General features: G+C 35.3%; 1 protein-coding gene and 1 non-coding gene across 2 annotated transcripts in view; both read right to left on the reverse strand.

Moving 5' to 3' along the window:
* The window catches only part of LOC136144132 (protocadherin-9-like), a 682,777-nt gene extending 681,790 nt beyond the window's left edge, over positions 1-987 (reverse strand). Inside the window, exons 1-2 of the mRNA XM_065901801.1 lie at positions 979-987; positions 82-183 (exon numbers count right to left, since the gene is read on the reverse strand). Of these exons, the coding sequence (XP_065757873.1) occupies positions 82-183; positions 979-987 (111 nt within the window). The remainder of the gene's footprint in view (positions 1-81; positions 184-978) is intronic.
* A 10,007-nt stretch (positions 988-10,994) lies between these two features.
* On the reverse strand, positions 10,995-11,066 carry TRNAW-CCA (transfer RNA tryptophan (anticodon CCA)). Its single transcript has one exon. It is a non-coding gene; the product is annotated as a tRNA-Trp (tRNA).
* Between the last annotated feature and the right edge of the window lie 2,864 nt (positions 11,067-13,930).

A 13,930-nucleotide genomic window follows, 5' to 3' on the forward strand; every position in this document is an offset into this window, starting at 1 on the left:
AGTTAACTTAGAGTATTTAAAATCACTAGGAAAATGTAAATTGCTCAGTACCAACATGATCTCCATAGAATTATGGCATACCTCGTAATGGCCTTCTTCATTCTCCTGAATATGGAAACCCGCAGAGCTGGGACATTTCTGAGGAGTGACAGGAATATTGTCACTTTTGTTGTGTGAGTTACACTGAAAGAGATTACCAAATAATTGTGACAAGCTATTCCATATTAAGAGTGTCTATTGAGAGACATGTTTGTTTGCTAAGCTTCTAATGAAGGAGGTCCTTGTCAGGGGACCTTCAAGTCAATCAGGGATCTTCCTCAAGTACATGCATTCATATTGAGCCTTTACCAAAAAGGTAAAAAATGACTCCAGGATAAACAAATTGTGTTTTCACTGAAACTAAAGAAATCTAAGATGTAGTTATTTTACTCTTTCTATTGCAATATTTACTTATACTTACTATTTTAGTAGCTAAAACTTGTATGATGTCATTCTTTGAATGAGGTATTATTCAAATGTCTGATATATATCACATATTATTAAACTGTGACATAGATATTATTATCCTCAGTTACAGATGAGAGAAATGAGGTGTAAAAATATTTTTTTTTCACAAAGTTGAGCTAGTACTCAGCTTTCTAGGATCATTCCTCATAACTTATCTATCATATCTATATCCTTTATAGATTATATATTTGAAATAGCCAAAACTGAAAAATTAAAAGTTAAAGGACTTAAAGTATTATTTCACTTTTTTATGTAGCAAATGCAAAATATTTTTTAAAACATGTTGACTAAAATAATTCACCTATAAATGGATATGAATTTTAAAACAAGATATCATAGAATGACTTGGCTTTTCTCCATGAAAATATTAAAATGATTATTTACTTTATTCCTCTAAAAGTTGTATTGTGTGAAAACAAAATATAACTTACTTTCTATTATCCTTGCCTCCTTCTTTCCTAAATCTCTTACTAGTTTCATGGCTGCTTGATCATTTATTAAACATAATACTGGGTTTCTAAGTTTTCCACTTTGATAAAAAACATTGTAGTGCCTCCCCAAAAGGCTCATCATTGACATATAACCTTTCCTCTCCCATAAGACTACAAAGGTATGCACAGATTTTTATAAGTAGGAAAGATAATATTTTTCAAGGTAGAATGCCACTGTTTTGGTTCACTAGTGAAATTTTACTTTCCCCATCCCAAAGAACAAACTTAGAAAATTACTCTCAAACACATTTTCAAAAGCAAGTGTGTTTTAGAGCGTAGTATAATCAAGATCAGTATATTTTAATCTCAAAACCATAAATATATTTTATATATTTATGCATATTTTAAAATACTCACATTACATGTTTTAAAGCTTAAATGCTTTTATTTTAAACTCAGAGAAAGGGCAAATATTCTGAAAATATTTGCAATATAGCAGAGTATGAAAGCATGACTCTGAAACCCAAGCCTATATTAGAAAACTTTGTCATGAAAAAGAATCTATGCCTGTCCTCTCTACAATAAAATCATTTCAACCCTGTTTAAACCCTACCTCCTCTAGGAACTTGTTTTGGGTAATAAATCATGGTTGCATTTAACCTCTGTTTGTAATCTGAGTGATTTAGGTGTAATTTGTAAAATGCTGGTCTGCCAGTATTCATTCTTAGAATGTGCCTAGTTTGTCTAAACAACTTCACTGTTAATTATGAAGGCTACTCTTTAGTATCTCTCCACAATGACTTCTTCAGCTTTCAAAAAAGTTTAGGTTTTAAAACAGTTATCTTCATCTGTGATGGTCTTAGACATTTTAGTCTCTCAATTCATGTCCCTTACTTTTCCTCATATCTATTCATGCTGATTAATCTTTTTAAAACCTCTCATGTATTATGCAGTTTTTCTCCTTAGAAACATTTCCACAATTCCTGTGGCCCAGGAGTGGTTCTCATCCTGCCTGTATGTTAGAAGCACCCAGAGAGCTTTAAAAAGTGTCGCTGACTGAGCCCCACCTCACACCAGATAAATTAAAGCTAAGCCAAAACTATTTTTGAAATACCCAGGTAATTCTTGTGTGCAGCCAAGAGTTTAGAATCCCTGGGTTAAGGTTTTCATTTCTTTTCTGGCCTCAGGACACTATAGGGAATTTTACCCTCACTCTTCTTTCAATCTGATCTCTTGTTAATCCTTTTCCTTATTTAACTCATTGTGGATTAGGTGATTTTTTTTTTCATGGATGGATCACAGCGCCTCTAAAATTGGAAAAAAATCCTATGTTTGCGTAATACTTTATTCCTTTACATATAAGATTTTATGTATTATCCACAAGAAACCTCTGCAGAGAGAGGCAGACAATGTAATCCTACCTTAACAGATGGGGAGTGCAGAGGTTCAGACAGATTCAAAGTCCTCTGTGCAAGGATTTGACCAGTGAAATCACTCCTATGTAAAAAGACTTGGGCTATGGCTACCCTGACATTTCTCCCTTAAGGGATTCATTGATTTGCTTATTCATTCACATCTCCTATTCTATTTGTTCATTTGTTTGATCATCAGATATTTGCTGAGTGAATGCTTTGATTCAGGATTTTAGTGTTTCACCAAGGTAAGGCATTTTATATCTGCAATGGTCTCACACTAGCAGTGAAGTCATAATTGGAAACAAAGAACCATCATGATATGCATAAGTTGCTAAGGGACAAAGAAAAGAGAACTGTGAGACTCCAACGAGTCTAGTCTTGAAAAATGTGCTGTTGAGGGAATCATGGCCAGTACACTTAGGATAGAGCAATCAGTATAGGCAAAGGCTAGAGATATGAATTCCCCAGACTTGCCTATGAGCTGCAAGTAGTTCAGTATGCTTTAACCATGAGTTGTGTGAGCTATGCCATGAGGATAGGGGCAGGTGTTATTAGTGCATGAAATTTAATGGTTAGGCAAATGATGAGAAGTTACAGAATTGGACTTAATATGAGAGATGACACCCAAATAATGGAATGGTACTTTTATACAGTGGGTGCCAAAGGTGAGATTTTATCTTCAATCCTTCTCTACTTCCCTAAGGTAGTAATACGATATAAGCAAAACGAATGCATTTGCAATATAACTTACAATCTTGTAAGTCCTTCCACCTAAACAAGATTTTACCACTATCCCTTTCTTGTGTCTAATTCTTTAGCAGCCTCTTCTAAACAGAGGCATTAACAGAACAGTTAATGACATCCAAGGAAAAGTTTAATTCACTGTTATTTCATCACTTTTTAAACTTTTGAGAGTTATGAGTCCTCTAAGGATTACAAATCTATGAATCAGAGTGAAAATGAAAGCAAAAATAACACTGTAAAGAATATTTTGAAAGGCAATATTATTAATAGCCCAAACATTAAGGAAACACATTCTTAAGGGAAAAACAATTTAATTGCTATATATTCTTCCTGACAAGTTTCTATTTCAAAGACAGTTGCAGCTGAAAATAGAAGGTTTATTATAAAAGTCTTGAGATTTCATCAACTAAAATTTTTCCATTTTCCAAATTTGATATGAATAACTATAAAATGAGTTATGGTCAAGACAGATTTGCTAAATCAGATTAAATATTGAGGGATTCATATATATATCATACTTAAGAGAGCTAGAGTTCTCTAACAACAATCATATTAAATGGAGATCAATGTAAATACATTTATTTTATACTTTCAATTCTATTTGGTATTTTCCATTTAATAGTCTCTATTTTATTTTGTGTCTAACTCTTCCTTCAAACACTTGTCATAGTTCCTGGGAAATTGTCATTCACTATCAATAGAAATACCTACACAAATCTGGCTCATAATGAGGAATATTAGTTTTTTCATTTTTGATACAAATTCCTAAGGAAGTACTTCATAGTCAAAATATCAAGAGGAAAACTACAGCAGAAACAAAACCAACAAAAGTTTTATGAAAAATTTCATAACCATTAAGTTCAACACTGCTGTTTTCTTTGCTACAAAGGGGATTCTTTACATTTTTCCACCCAACTCCATAGTAGTAGCAATATGCCTTATTCTTTTACTCCTCCTACCTTCTTATGAATTCGAGGTTGTTTGCCAAAAATCAATTGTGCTATTATAAAATCTGTGCAGTCATTATACAGGCAGCCACCTTGCATTTTTATGCTATAGGTCTCATTAAATAACAATTCCTTTTGTTAAAGCTTCCCACAGAAACTATTATTCCTACTCATTTTAAGAAACTAGAGATTGCTTTCATGAAGAATTAGTAAACATCCTTCAATGTTTAATACAAAAGTTCTAAACATCAGTAAAAGATTCACATTTGCAGAAATGAATCTTAAGACTTGTCTGCACTTGGTATCTTCAACCTCTCTACCCTCTCTACCCATTCTTTGCAGAGCCCACATGTGTCAAGTTTTTAACACCGCTTATAGTAACTGAAGGGCAATTCACAGCCCTCTTCTCACTTGACACAACCCATAACTGCTTCCTTCCAGATGCATTTGTGTCACTCGCCCTGAAAGGGCCCACGAACTCCTGGGTGTCCTTTTATCGGTCATGCTTTCCTTCTGAAATCATGTAACTGTTTATGTTGGTATTGTCATTGCTAAAACTGAAAAGTTCAGAGAAAATGAAGCTTACTTCCTTAGGAAGTACATTTTCTGAAGGCATTCTCCTCTGGTTCCCAATTCTAAAATACTTTCTCAAACAGACACATGAACCATTTACTATTTGTAAACAGACAAAGGAAGGGCTTTAAAAATGTTCCTAAACATGCTTACAGCAAACCAGACATTTTTATGAGTATTTCAGGAAATTGGTAAAGTTTATATTTTAAGAGATCCATAGCATATGCTCCGATTTCTGAAAATTTGTTCTAATCACTGAATGTCCTGAAACTTAACTGTCTCAAATCAGGAAACCTTGAGCTTGTATTTCCTGTTTCTCCCTAATATCTTCTATGAATCCTTCTTTATTAGCTTATTGTCCTGTCATTATTAAATGTGCTTGGGAAACAAAGCTAAAATACTCATCAAGGTGTGTTAACACATAGGTATTTGCCTTGTGTAATGCATATTTTGATTTAAAATGAAAATGCAGTATAATAAATTTTAAAGTCAAACACCACATAAATGGTATTTAGTTTTAAAATCACAGAAATACAGATGGCTAGAATATATATCAGTATAGAGATTACTTATGTAGAATGAGGAAAAATGATGAACCATAAAAGGATCCAACGGCTTCCCAAGTGGTGCTTGTGGTAAAGAACTTGCCTAGCAATTCAGGAGAGGTGAGAGACACGGGTTTGATCCTTGGGTCAGGAAGATCCCCTGGAAGAAGGCATGACAACCCACTGCAGTATTCTTGCCTGGAGAATCCCATGGACAGAGGAGTATGGTAGACTGAAGTCCATAGGGTGGCAAAGAGTCAGACATAACTGAACCAACTGAGCATGCATGCAGACAAACAGATGCAGAAAGGAATATCACCTGCATCAGTAGTGTAAAGGCATCTCCTTGTTTATTGTGTTTAAAAAAAAATGCTTTGCCCCTCTTCTTTTCCTTAAAAAAAAAGTATTTTTCTTAAAAAAATTGGAGACAGAAATATCATAAAATATTAACATATGGTAATTCTGGGTACTAGGGACATAGGTATTCTCCTTATTTCTCTTTACTTTTTCTAAGTTTTTCAAATACCTGAAAATGAGTCAGTACATAGAAAAAGAATTAGCATGGCTTAGTTAAAAATCTGTTCCATCCACCTCAACAAAATTGTAGATAATGGTTATAAAAGGGCTTTGTAATCTGTAAAATCTTGAAATAATTCATTTTCAGAAGTAAATTTACTATGTGGGAGATAAATCTCTTCAGATCTGACTCAGGATCAATCTTCTCCTTTTCAGTATAAAATGTCTTTCTAAAGCCAGGTAAGTAACATGCTGGTTTTCTTCCTAGGGTACTGTCTCTGAATATGTTTTGTTTTCTTTCTCTTCACAAGGGAAAAAGATCCTCCTGTTGACAATTTGCTACAATGCCTGCAGCATTATGAGGTATTTTATAAGTATTTTAAGTGAAAATTTTAAGTGAAATGAAAGAATAAATGAAAAAGTGCAAGACTTTTTACAGAGACATAGTCACCTAGATTATTTTGGCTTCTAACTCCCTGGGTAATAATTTCTTTGTAGCTGTTTTCTTTTTCCTATTATTCTTTTGTCCCCAGCAGACAAATTTGTTGCAAAATTAGTATTCCCCAAACCTACATTTTGTGTTGTAAATGCTAAGGCAAAAATATAGTAAGTTTGTCTCATAGATTGAGAGTACCTGTAGTAAAAACAATAAAAAAATCAATGAAGTTAGTCATCATGCTTTGTTTCTCCAACTGGACCTTTAGTAATTCGTGAAGTGCAATGAAGTGAAGTGAAAGTCCTTCAGTCGTGTCTGACTCTTTGTGACCCCGTGAACTATATAGTCCATGGAATTCTCCAGACCAGAATACTGGAGTGGGCAGCCATTTCCTTCTCCAGGAGATCTTCCCAACCAGGGATCAACCCAGGTCTCCTGCATTGCAGACACATTCTTTACAGCTGAACCACAAGGGAAGCCCTCAGTAATTCATGGCAGGAAGCAATTTCTTCACAATAATATGTCACATAAGTGGATACATTTGAATTGATCCACCACGTATATGAACAAATTAGCTCCTGTTCAACTTCTTGGCCCTGCACAATTTGCCTACCCAGGAGACTTTGCCCACCCAGTCTTGGTTCTTCCAGGGCATCAGACACCCCCAGGTTATGCAAGTTGACTGGGATCTACTTCAAAACTACCTGAACTGGCCAATAGCCCTCTGCTTTGTGTAAATTCCCCTCCACTCTTCTCACAGTCCCCATCCTGTATCTCCTTTCAGTTTGGAGATAGCCTTTCTTCTCCTTTCTTGAGGTCCCAAGGTACATCCTCCCCTTTCATCCTTAATAGCACTTGCCTTCTCCTCTGTCCCAACAAGCATTTCCATTTTTTGTCCAGGCTTACAGAGGCTAGCCAGATGGAGGCAGTCACTGTTGCTCAATGAACAGGGAGAAGTTGACTGCTCCATGTGGAATTTATGAGAAAACAAAGCCTGATTTTATATAGCCTTTTGGCATAGGCCATTAAATAGACCAGATGGCTTCCCTCAATTATAGTTTCCTGTAATAAGTGATATTAACAGACAAAAATAAGTATTTCTTATTGTGCACTTTGCTATGCAAGCAGGTTACTTTAAAAATATTAGTATAATATTTACCTCTAACTACTATTATTACAATACACTAAATGGAGCCAATTTATTCTGAAGCAGTTAAAATATAGGAATATTTTATAAAAGATCTTAACAAATGTAAGTTAAGAAGAGGATTGGAAAAATAAGAATGTGGAATTAATGTTTGATGAAATTCAGTAAGTAATTCAAGTTAAAGTATCAGATGAAACTTTTTCTCCCTTTGTTTAGGAATTCTTCATAAGCCTTTTCAAAATTTAAGGAACTCTATCATAGACTGACAGACATTTTTCAAACAATTGTAACAATTTAATAAAAAAGTATAGGTGAGAAGTATCATAACCAAGAAGTAACTTTCTCCCAATGTGTTATTGCTTAAGTGGGATTTGAAAGCAATATATCGGTATAATTTATCTTTGGTTACTATAAAGATTTAGCAACTCTGTATATTGTTCATTTCCTGAGGATACCTGAAAATTGCATACTTTCCTTCTAGGTAATGACTTTCAAGGCTTTTTTAAATGCACAATTGACAAATGCAGAACTTGAGATAGAGATAAGTATATATTCCCAAAAGAATCATGAAGTTTATGAAGGGACTACAATAAGCTGAATTTTATCTTCTTTTCTCTACATAATATTTAATACATAATACTTAATGAAGTTTGGAATAAAAGGAAAATAATTTTATAGTCCTATAGAAGTTTTGGTAATTTAGTTAAAAATTAAGCAATAGCATCCTATGTCAAAATTATGCAGCAGCTTTCCTCTAAACGTGTAACAGCAGAGCAAACTTCTGTGAACTGAACATCGAGTGTGCCAGGGTGCTGGCTGCATGAGTGTGAACTCAATTTTGCTAAATAAATAAATACATACATGAATAAGGTCATATATTTCCTCACATCCAGTTATAAATTGTTTTATGAGCAATTACTACTAAGTTCTCTAACATAATATAGATAAACTGGATACAGTTGTAGGTCATTATTCACCAAGGAACAGCAGTGCAAAACTACCTTTATGAGGACCACAAATCGTAGCTGCCTTCTGCACATTACAACATTTTCTTTAAGTGGTTCATGGATGTTATGTAGAGTTTTATGTACCCCTGTTGACCCAGTTGCTATGGGCATGCATAGAAATAAAAACCATCAGAAAGTACACTTCAAATACTAATATTCTATGCTTTATAATTTCTCCATCAGTTTCTTCCTTGTATTATTACCTACTATAAAGCCATTTCACAAGAGCAGTAAGACATTGAAAGATTTTAAATTACAAAAGGACTGCATGTTATGTTGCTTGAGCAAAGCCTCATTAATGCCAGTCAGCATTGCATACTGCAAATTAATTCTGCATTTTAAATAAATGGAACCCTTTACAGCTCCAGACACTTAGGAAGAGAGGTTAACTTCTGTCTAAACATATTCTAAGGAATACAATAACAGACATTTTCAGTACCAGGATCAGTCAAGATTATTCATACTATATTTTTTATTCCAGAAAATTGTTTTATAGTTTATAAAATTTATTTTTTTCATTTTTGCTATAAAATCCCTTATAATGTTTCATATATTTATAATTTAATTTTATTTATAGTTTGAAGGGAAACAAAACTAAAATTGTCTCAACACAAGAAAAATAGAGTGAGTAAAAATAGTTTTAATATTTCAAATACAGTGGGAGAGGTCCATTTTAGGAATATTCATTGGGAATTTGAAAGTGATCTTTCTGTTATATTTCTGGCCAGAATTGAAAGCTTCAGGGAAGGAAAATGATGAGTTTCATTTTCACTCTTAGGTAATTAATGTCCACGAAAGTCAATGCATTTTTTTTTAATTGGTTAATATTTCCAGGGAACTCTAAAAGAGTATAAAATACAAAGGACAGAAATAGTAAGGAAATAACAGAAGCAGAAGAAATTAAGAATAGTTGTCAAGAATATACAGAAGAGCTGTGCAAAAAACGTCTTAATGACACAGATAAGTATGATGGTGTGGTCACTCACCTAGAGTGGAACAACCTGGAGTGTGAAGTCAAGTGGACCTTAAGAAGCAATGTTAGGAACAAAGCTAGTGGAGATGACCAAATTACAGCTGAGCTATTTCAAATCCTAAAAGATGATTCTGTTAAAGTGTTGCACTCAATAAGTCAACAAATTTGGAACACTCAGCAAAGGTCATAGGACTGAAAAACATTGCTTTTCATTCCAATTCCAAAGACTGTTCCAAAGAATGTTCCAAATACCATATGACTGCACTCATTTCATATACTAAAAAGGTTATGCAGAAAATCCATCAAGTGAGGCTCCAGCAGTATGTGAACCTAGAATTTCCAGATGTACAAGCTGGGTTTAGAAAATGCAGAGGAACCAGAGATCAAATTGTGAACATTTGCTGGATCTTGGAGTTTCTCCAAGGAGTTCCAGAAAAACATCTGCTCCATTAACTACATTAAAGCTTCTGACTGTGTGGCTCACGACAAACTGTGGAAAATTCTCAGAGATGAGATTATCAAGCCACCTTACCTGTCTCCTGAGAAACCTGTATGCAGGTTGAGAAGCAACATTTAGAACTGGATATGAAGCAACGGACTGGTTCAAAACTGGGAAAGGAGTATGATTAGGCTGTGTGATGTCACCCTTCTTATTTAACATATGCAGAGTACCTCCTGTGAAATGCTTAGCTGGATAAACACAAGCTGGAATCAAGATTGCTAGGAGAAATATCAACAACCTCAGAAATGCAGATGACACCACCCTTATGGCAGAAAGTGAAGAAGAAATAAAGAGCCTCTTGATGAAAGAGAAAGAGGAGAGTGAAAAAGTTGGCTTAAAGCTCAACATTCAGAAAACTAAGATCATGGCATCCAGTCCCATCAGTTCATGGCAAACAGATGGGGAAACAGTGGAAACAGTGGCAAGGAGATCCAACCAGTCAATCCTAAAGGAAATCAGTCATGCATATTCATGGAGGGCCTGGTGCTGAAGCTGAAACTCCAATACTTTGGTCCCCTGATGCAAAGAGCCGACTCACTGAAAAAGACCCTGATGCTGGGAAAGATTGAAGGCAAAAGAACAAGGGGGTGAAAGAGGATGAAATGGTTAGATGGCATCATTGATTCGATGGACGTGAATTTAAGCCAACTCCCCAGGAGTTAGAGGATGACAGGGAAGCCTGACATGCTGCAGTCCATGAAGTTACAGAGTCTGACAGGACTTAGTGACTGAACTCACTTATTAGTGAATACTAGCATTAGTTTATAACATGTGCAACTTACTGGCATTGGAACACACAAAAACCTTATACAAATCTAAGTAATAAGTGAGTTCAGGGATATAGCTGTTAGGGCAAGTTTGTATGCCTGAAACACTGAGGTCAAACAAACTGAAATGTCAGAATTGGAGCAGAGAAGAGTATATTGCAGGGCCATGTAAGGGTAGCTCATCCTCTAAAAATCCCAAACTCCATGACGAGTTTAGGCAAATCATTTTTAAAAGCCAGATGAGGGAGGGGAGATCACAGGGTATGTGGTCAGTTTATACACAATCCTCTGATTGGCTGATGGTGAGGTAACAGGGCTGTGTCACAGGGGTTAGCATTATCAATCCTTCCCATGAAAGTGAAGTTTCTCAGTCGTATCCGACTCTTTGCGACCCCATGGACTGTAGCCTCCCAGTTTCCTCCATCCAAGGGATTTTCCAGGCAAGAATACTGGAGTGGGTTGCCATTTTGTTCTCCAGGAGATCTTCCCAACCCAGGGATTGAACCTGGGTCTCCCGCATTGGAGGCAGACGCTTTACCGTCTGAGCCACCAGGGAAGGTCTATCAGTCCTTAAGCTCCAGAAAGCCTGGGGTTATGTGCTCATGGCCATGAAGTACTTAACAACTTCCCTCATTTGGTGAGGGGTCTTTACATCTGTTAGAAAAAAAAAAAAAAAAAAAAAACTTAAGAAATGTGCATTGAATACTGTTATCTAGGTAGCAGAGAGGAGCTAAAGCAGAGGATATGGAGAAAGACTTGTCCCAGGAAGGCCCCAAAAGGTCCTGCTCAGTTACACTTTGATGGGCTTTCCACCTAGTAAACATTCTCCTTCTATAGAGAATCAGCAACTTGTGAATTGGACTTACATGTACCATGCCTATGATTTCCATGTTTCATATAAGTAACTCATATTTTTATGTATATTATTTCATATATTTATATATAAAAGGGTATATATTTTATACACAAAACTGCTTTTATTAATATCACATCAAGTACTAACTTTATAATAAAAGATTTCACCTGGTGTGATATAAATAATATATAAATATTTATAAATTTTAGATGTTCTGTAAACAAAGCAAATATACTATACTAAATTGGTATTATAGCATGAAAGCATTAGTTGCTCAGTCGAGTCTGACTCTTTGCCACCTTAAGGACTGTAGCCTGCCAGTCTCCTCTGTCCATGGAATTTTCCAGGCAAGGATAGTGGAGTGTATTGCTATTTCCTTCTTCAGGGGATCTTCCCAACTCAGGGATTAAACCTCGGTCTCCTGCACTGCAGGCAGAGTCTTTATTGTCTGAGCCACCAGGGAAGCCTAAAATTAGTATATATAATGTTTAACACAAACGCACCCTAAAATTTAGGGTGAAATATTTCTAAAACATAAGTGTACTTAGAATGATAACTATATGTTGAAATTGTCATGATAATTTTTTCTAAAAAATCTGAATATACTTTCCAGTATACTGAAAGTATACTGAATATACTTTCCAGTAGTACAACTGTGTTCTCATATCACTATCACAAAAATGCTTTCCCAAAATAAATCTTTAACATAATATTAACTTTAGCTATCTGCATGCCAGTTTTTCACAACAGTCTGAGAGCCAACCTTCAGTCAAAGAAATCAGGTAATAAATTCAGAGATTCAAATCTAGAGTGCTTTAACATAAATTCAAAACTCAAGGCTGTGCCAGTTATTTGAATATTCTTTCAAGGCAAATTCTTAAATAAGTTCAGTGGTTTATTAGACTTCTCTTACTGGAAAGTTTTCTAAAACAGACCCCGAAGCTGCAACCTATGTTTTTAATAGTATAAGGAGAGAGAGAGAGAAAGAAAAAAAGCACTTTGTTTTTTGTAGTCTGTACACTGAGAGAAAACAAACACTATTCCTTGCAAACATAATTTTAAGATGTGTTTTTTTAATTTCAGTGTTTTAAATTGTATTTTAAATTAACTTATGCAAATTGTACATTATCTAAATTTGAATGGAAATTTATAACTTTTAGAGCAATGATTTAGAGTATTTTTTTAAAAAAAAAGATATTTCATAATGTACTGGAAAGTGTCAGTTGGCATTGGAGACCTTGAACTTGACCCTCAGCTTTATTACCATCTGACTGTCATTTCATGGCGTCCTTATAATTGTCTGTAAAATGGGACGTTTATATTAGAGAATCTCCTCCTCCAACTAGCCAGTTCGAAATGCAATATGAATGTGAGATATTATCAGATGTTACCACAAAACTTAAGGTAGGGGTTGTTTTTCTGAATATTATTCTCTAAATTTCAGTTCAGTTCAGTCGCTCAGTCGTATCCGACTCTTTGCGACCCCATGAATCATAGCACGCCAGGCCTCCCTGTCCATCAATAGCTCCCGGAGTTTACTCAAACTCATGCCCATCGAGTCGGTGATGCCATCCAGCCATCTCATCCTCTGTCGTCCCCTTCTCCTCCTGCGCCCAATCCCTCCCAGCATCAGGGTCTTTTCCAATGAGTCAACTCTTCACATGAGGTGGACAAAGTACTGGAGTTTCAGCTTCAGCATCAGTCTTTCCAATGAACACCCAGGACTGATTTCCTTTAGGATGGATTGGTTGGATCTCCTTGCAGTCCAAGGGACTCTCAAAAGTCTTCTCCAACAACATAGTTCAAAAGCATCAATTTTTCGGCGCTCAGTTCTCTAAGTTTAAATGTTCATAAAATAGTGTGAATAACTTGATAAACTGCAAGAAAGCTGAGACTTTCCCACTGACTTTGTTACATTTGTTCTTAACTTGCTAATATCTTCAAAAATTAACACACAGAAATCACTTGCATTCCTATACACTAACAATGAGAAAACAGAAAGAGAAATTAAGGAAACAATACCAGTCACCACTGCAACAAAAAGAATGAAATACTTAGGAGTATATCTACCTAAAGAAACAAAAGACCTACACATAGAAAACTATAAAACACTGATGAAAGAAATCAAAGGGGACACAAATAGATGGAGAAATATACTGTGTTCATGGATTGGAAGAATCAATATTGTCAAAATGGCTATACTACCCAAAGCAATCTATAGATTCAATGCAATCCCTATCAAGCTACCAACAGTATTTTTCACAGAACTAGAACAAATAATTTCACAATTTGTATGGAAATACAAAAAACATCGAATAGCCAAAGTAATCTTGAGAAAGAAGAATGGAACTGGAGGAATCAACCTGCCTGACTTCAGACTCTACTACAAAGCCACAGTCATCAAGACAGTATGGTACTGGCACAAAGACAGAAATATAGATCAATGGAACAGAATAGAAAGCCCAGAGATAAACCCATGAACCTATGGACACTTTATCTTCAACAAAGGAGACAAGGATATACAATGGAAAAAAGACAACCTCTTTAACAAGTGTTGCTGAGAA

The sequence above is a fragment of the Muntiacus reevesi genome, chromosome 11, assembly GCF_963930625.1.
Source record: "Muntiacus reevesi chromosome 11, mMunRee1.1, whole genome shotgun sequence".
Lineage (NCBI taxonomy): Eukaryota > Metazoa > Chordata > Mammalia > Artiodactyla > Cervidae > Muntiacus > Muntiacus reevesi.